Source organism: Fukomys damarensis, unplaced genomic scaffold (assembly GCF_012274545.1).
Source record: "Fukomys damarensis isolate Sample0158 unplaced genomic scaffold, DMR_v1.0_HiC HiC_scaffold_16, whole genome shotgun sequence".
NCBI classification, from domain to species: Eukaryota; Metazoa; Chordata; class Mammalia; order Rodentia; family Bathyergidae; genus Fukomys; species Fukomys damarensis.
The window spans coordinates 73,799,811-73,806,147 of record NW_022900928.1 but is presented as its reverse complement, the minus strand read 5'-3'; the positions used below and the strand labels follow the sequence as shown (position 1 = coordinate 73,806,147).

The 6,337-nt window shown below is 36.1% G+C and overlaps 1 protein-coding gene across 1 annotated transcript in view; it reads right to left on the bottom strand.

The window, feature by feature from the left end:
• The window catches only part of Pate4 (prostate and testis expressed 4), a 5,920-nt gene extending 2,665 nt beyond the window's left edge, over positions 1-3,255 (bottom strand). The window contains 1 exon segment of the mRNA XM_010628729.1: positions 3,198-3,255. Within this exon segment, the coding sequence (XP_010627031.1) occupies positions 3,198-3,255 (58 nt within the window).
• Positions 3,256-6,337: the final 3,082 nt, after the last annotated feature.

Genomic DNA, 6,337 nt, shown 5'->3' with positions numbered 1-6,337 from the left:
AACCAAGACCTGTCATGTAAAGGTACGAGATCACAATGATGAATGTAACTGTACTGTATACCTAAAATGTACAAATAAACTCAATGAGAAAAAAAAGATAAGCAAGGAAATTATTGTTTCTTCACACATCTTGGTATCAAGAAATAGTGAAGCATGTGGTGAGAGCATTTAAGAGGGAAGAACTAACATAATTTAGCCAAAGAAAGCTTCTTTGGGGCATTGGATGTAAGCTGAGGCCTGACAATGAATAAGAGTCAGCCAGATAAATAGGTGGTGTAGTGTGCTGTGGACACATTGAAGAGCATTTTACACCTAGGGAATAGCATATCTAAAGATGCTTGTCCGTGGAGGAACAAAAACGAGAATGTAACTGGGGCGCAGAGTAGGTTTTGTCATAAGGCATGGCTAGGTAGCAAAAGTTTGACTTTCTGAGTTCTCATAAATTAATATAGCTTTCATTCTCAAGAACAATAAAAGTCTGTTGAAGAACTTTAGGCAGGGTAGTAATTTGATCCTATTTACATCTAGTAAGTCAACAATGGATGCAAATGTATAATCAGAAAACTATTTTATTCTTTTGTTCTACTCTCCTTTCAGATCTTCCTTCTAAAGCTAGTTTTCTTATTCCTGGAGGTATTGTTAGGCAAGCCTCATAGCTTATCTATATACGTTAGAGAAAAATACTTTTCATCTTTTTCAGCCATAACATAATAGTTCTGGTTTCATTAAAAGTCTAGTTTTTATAATGGTATGTAAGATTGTAATGGTATAATTGACAAAGTGAAATAGGAAAAAAGGGCTAAAGCTGTAGGGGAGGTGGGAAGGGCAAGGGAAAGGAAATAAGGGAAAAGAGAAAAAACCATGAGAAAATGAAAAAAATGGAAATAAAGTGTTTGTAAATAGGGAAGGGAGGAGGGCGTGAAGGGAGGGCAGGGGTATGGGGAAAAATGATAACCAAGACCTGTCACATAAAGGTACAAGATCCCAGTAATGAATGTAACTGTACTGTATACCTAGAATGTACCAATACACTAAAAAAAAAAGTCCTAGTTTTTACTCTGCATTCACACCATGCACACATATGATACCCGTGAGCTCAAACATACTGTGCAGGTTTGTTTAGTATTTATAATTGACAGTATTTTTCAAATTGATTTTATGTATATTCAAATGAATATATATATATATATATATATATATATACACACACACATATTTATGTCTCTTTGCTCCACTTTTGTGATTGATAGTAGTGTTGGCCCTCTGTATCTTTGAGTTTCACATCTGTAAATTAAACCAACCACCATGGAAAGTATTTGAAAAACTGTATCTATGCTGAACTTGTACAGATTTTTGTCATTATTCCTTACCAGTGGTGGCGAACCTATGGCACACATGCCATAAAGGGATGTTTATCACTGAAAGCTCTAAGATGTTTGCCATCACTGCAATACCGCATAACAAAGATGTATGTAACACATTGTGTGTTTGGTATTATAAGTAATTTATAATGATATGTATAAATTATATACAAAACACCATGCAATTTTATATGAGGAATTTAAGCATTTATGGATTTTGATATTCATGAAGGATCTGGCACCAATCCCCTCATGGAGCACTGAAGGATAGATAGTTGTACTTTATTTGCAGTAGACATTTTGATTTTTTTGAGCAGTGGATACTAGCTGCATAATATTCTCTTGAAGAGCTATATCATGCTTGAATTAGCCAGCTCCTTACTTGTATATATTTAAGTTGCTTGCACATTTTTGTTATTATTTTCTGCAATTAATAATGTTGAAAATTATTTATTAAACAAAGAAGTCAATTTTCATTTGGCATTAGTATAACTGTAAGATAATTTTATAGAAGTAGAATTGCTGAGTTATATACAAACATTGGCAATTTTCATAGACATTGCCTAGTTACTATGTATAGTCTTGCTATCAATGCTTGAAAAATTCTTATCTTGCTGCAATGATATCATATCATATTAAACTTCTGGCTGTTAACAATCTGATAGGTGAAAATTGGGATTTCAGTGTTCTTTTAATTTGTACTTCTCTTGTATTAGACTGTTGGCCTTTTCTTTTTTTGATTTTTTTAATAAGAGGTAAATTTGCACATATGGGATATTAGTCATTTGTCTGTAATATAAGTTGCTTTTTTTACATTTAACCATGAGATATAATTTAAATTTGAATGTGATCAAATTTGTTATCTTTTAAGATCTGTAGATTTTTGAATCATAGAAAGGCCTTTCTCATTATTTCATTTATGGAAGAAGAATCCTACACTTTCTTCTAATACTTTACAATTTCACATTAAATGTCTTCTTAAGTGTTCAAGGGTAACTAAATAGAAATATTATTGTATTTGGTACATATTTTAGGTAGAAAGCACAGTTTGTCATTAGTTTTTGGTTAGTAATAAAGAAGAGGTATGTTTTAAGGCTAATTTCCCATTGGAGTAGCCATTTGTTGATACAAAACTGAAGCTCAGAATAGAGACCTGGTTAAAGATAAAAATTGGGCATTTCCAGAATAAATTATAATTAAAACCATGGAAGGGGATTAGTTGACATAGGGGAGAGTCAGTGCATAGCGTCAAGTCTTGAGGAATCTTAATGTTTAGTGGTCAGGTAGAATGAAGAATTCTGCAAAATATACTGAGAAGCCAGGCATGTCTGTAATCCTGGCTACTCAGGAGGCTGAAGTAGAATTGCAATTTTGAGGCAAGCCTGGGTAATTTAGCAAGACCTTCCCTCAAAAAATATAAATAAATAGATAGAGACCGACAGACAGAGATGAGTATGTATGTAGCTCAGTGGTAAGGTGCCACTGGGTTCAATCCTAGTACTGGAAAAAACAAAGCACAGAGAAGTAATCAGAGAGAGGAAATGAAAACTAAGAGTCTTGGAGAAAATAAAGGATAAATGTGTTTCAAGAAAATGGGATAAGTGTGGATGAAAAGTCAATAAAAATTAGGTCTAAAAATTACTGTCCCCAGTTTCCTTGCAATTTGTACATTTTCTTCTTGATTAGCACAACATATATTATCACTGTAGTATCCAGAAACACAGATTGTACTGTCTGAGGTTTGAATTTCAATGCCTGAGTCTTAGAGAGTAGGGGTTTAGAGAATAACCCCCCTAAGATGGATACCTCCCTTCACTCCCCACTGCTGAAACTTACCCTCTCTAAGGCAGAGAAGAGAGAAGCTCAAGAGGAGCAGAGTATGGATTTTCTTCATTGGATGCTTGTTGGATGTTAGCAAGTGTTCTGAACAAGATATGGTAAAGACAGCCACTAGCTTCCTGTATGCTTCCCCAACTGCGCAATGGGGCCCCTTGCCTAGCTTCTTTTATAAAGCTTAGATGTTGAATTACAGCTAATAGATAGAAAGGGCAGAAGGAGTCCTAATAATGAAGGCATGAGGTGGAACTGCCCTTTCCCTACTTCCTGCTCTGTGGGTGATCAACCTGCAACAATAGATAGAAAGGGCAGAAGGAGTCCTAATGAAGGCATGAGGTGGAACTGCCCTTTCCCTACTTCCTGCTCTGTGGGTGATCAACCTGCAGTAATGTGGGCAGCGCAGGCTGGAGAGCATTGTCAATGCTTTGGGCTGAAGTTCGGTTAGATCTTCCTCCTCATCCTCTTGCCATTGCCGCTTTTCCCTCATTTCCCTCTCCCTTTTGTCATTTTTAGTGAGAGAGAGAGAGAGAGAGAGAGAGAGAGAGAGAGAGAGATTGTCAGTTTCCCAGAAACTTTTCTCTTGTCTATTAAGCATTCTAAGGAAATGGAAAAATAGTATAATAGGATGACTTCGGTGCCTCAGATTTCAAATTTCCAGAGAGAAAGAGTTTATGTAGTCTGTGGGTTATAAATATAGCTTATTCTAGTACTGAAAAAATTCTGATTTTAAAGCATGGGCAAGAGGTGGTCTGTTCCAAAGAATTCCCTCCATGATTCCCCTAGGCTCCTAACCTCCAGTGCCTCATCTTTACTCCTTGGAAACTTTCAAAAACTTCCTGTGCCTTGGCATTTGCAATATTGATAGGCACTTCATAGTCCCCAGAAAATGTCTCGAGATTGAGAAATTTAAAGCTGAAGGAAGAGATGCACGAACCTCTCCAGAGATGTTTGTATCTATTTTAGGATTTGGACACTTTCTTTTTTCTTAGTCTTGACTCTCTCTAGTTCTCAGACCATCTCAGTCATACTTTGCTTTATAGCAAGGTTCTTTCTGTTTACTATTTAGGGAATGGGATTGGATAGTTTTGTTTCCAATCCATTTTCTCACTTCCTTTCTTGTCCAGGTGGCCTTGCTTGTGTATGACTCCAGCTAGCATATCTGTACTTCATTTAAAAGCAAGCATTAAAGTCTTTTTTTTTTTCTCATTGACTTTATTGGTACATTTTAGGTATACAGTACAGTTACATTCATCATTGGGATCTTGTACCTTTACATGACAGGTTTTGGTTCTCATTTTTTCTTACACCTTCCCTCCCTTCACCCCCTCCTCCCTTCCCTATTTACAAATATTTTATTTCCATTTTCTCACGTTTTTTTTTCTTTTCCCCTACCCTTCCCACTTCCCCTATATCTTTAGCCCTTTTCTTCCTATTTCACATTGTCAATTATACCATTAGGATCTTATGTACCATTATAGTTTTTGACACCAGAGAAACTATTCAATATTTGTACATTTGTGACTTATTTATTTCACTTAGGAGTATATGTTTCTTGTTTCCACCTCAGCCATGTTCTTCTCCTTAAGAATTTTGTGCTTGGCACTTTCTAGCACTGTAATAAATTTGGACTCTCTCCCTTTCCTCCTTTCATACTCTTTATCTTATTGAATCATAATAACAACTCTGTGAGGTATGTATAATAATGAAATAATAGGTTCATAAATAAAGCTTGTAAGCTTTTACAGAATGCACAACTCAGAAAGGTTTAGTGGCATACACAAGGCATAAAGATACCATGTAGCAGAGGATTTGAATCTAGGATTGTATATGAAAAATTTGTATTTGTGATAAGTGATGTTCTTCCAGAAATATGAATTCATGTAAATGAGTGGGATTTTTTGCTATATTTCCCACCCTTTGAGGAGTAGATCTTTTTTTTTTTTAAACTTCCTGGAACTGCACCATAGTAAACAAGAAATTTAATTCTCTTGGGATTAAGTACTGTATGTTATCTTCCTATTGCTATTATAAAAATAAACTTCAAGCTTACTGGCTTAAAGCAACACAAATTTATTTTTCTAAAGTTCTGGAGGCCACAAGTCTTCTGGGGTTAAAGAAATTTGTCAGCAGTAGGCTGCTTCCTTCTTGAGGCTCTGAGAGGAGAATCTGTTTCCTTGAATTTTGCACTTTCCAGAGGCCTCCTAAACTCCTTGATTTATGGCTCATTCTTTTCTCCCACTAAAAGTCCATCATTCCAATATGTCTAACTCTATGAGATCATCAACTAGGGTCTACTCTAATGGAGAGAGTCTAGCACCTAACAAAGTGATATGATGATCTATTGAATAATAAAGTTGATAAATTATGTAATAAGTAGAAATTATAGGGATAGAGACTTTAGCTCAACAGTGAGGAGAATTTCATAATAAATGGAACAAAGGTACAATAGGGACCTTTGGGTAATAACTCTAATTACTGGAGAATTTGGGTGTATACTCTCCTGGGAATTCAGGTAGGCTGGCTGGCTTCTTGGAAAATAAAGTCCCAGATAGCATGGGATTTTATGATTTTTCTGATATTATAAGAATAATCCAGTGACACATCACAGAAAGGGAGCAGTAACAACCTCCCCCAGGATACTAGCTGAAAATGACAAATGTCCTAGGAGGTTTGTTCTGTGTCCCAACACCTGCTGGGCACAGTCAGTCTGCTCTATTTGGAGATAACTGTTGAGAAAGGAGGGACAGTTGGTGGGTGATACTTATTTAAAGATTGCTACATGTGGACTGGGGATGCAGCTCACTGGTAGTGTTTGCTTGGATTCAATCCTCAATAATGCACCCTCCTCCACAAGGCACATAAGGAAATAGCTGTAAATGAATGTAAGATTGTATCAAGGGAAAATTCTCTTCATCAGTGGGTTCGATACTGATAAAGATACATACAGTACTTCAATAAATTTGTTCATTTGTGGAATGTTTGCAAGTAAAAGGCAACAATCTGTAATGCTTATATTTTACTCCCTCACTACAAATATCTAGGTTTCCCCTATTCTCCTAGTCCATCCTTCCATAAGGCTGCCGAGTCCTCTTCTATTGCAAGGCCTGCTGGATAGATGAAGGTTGGTGACTTGTGATCCT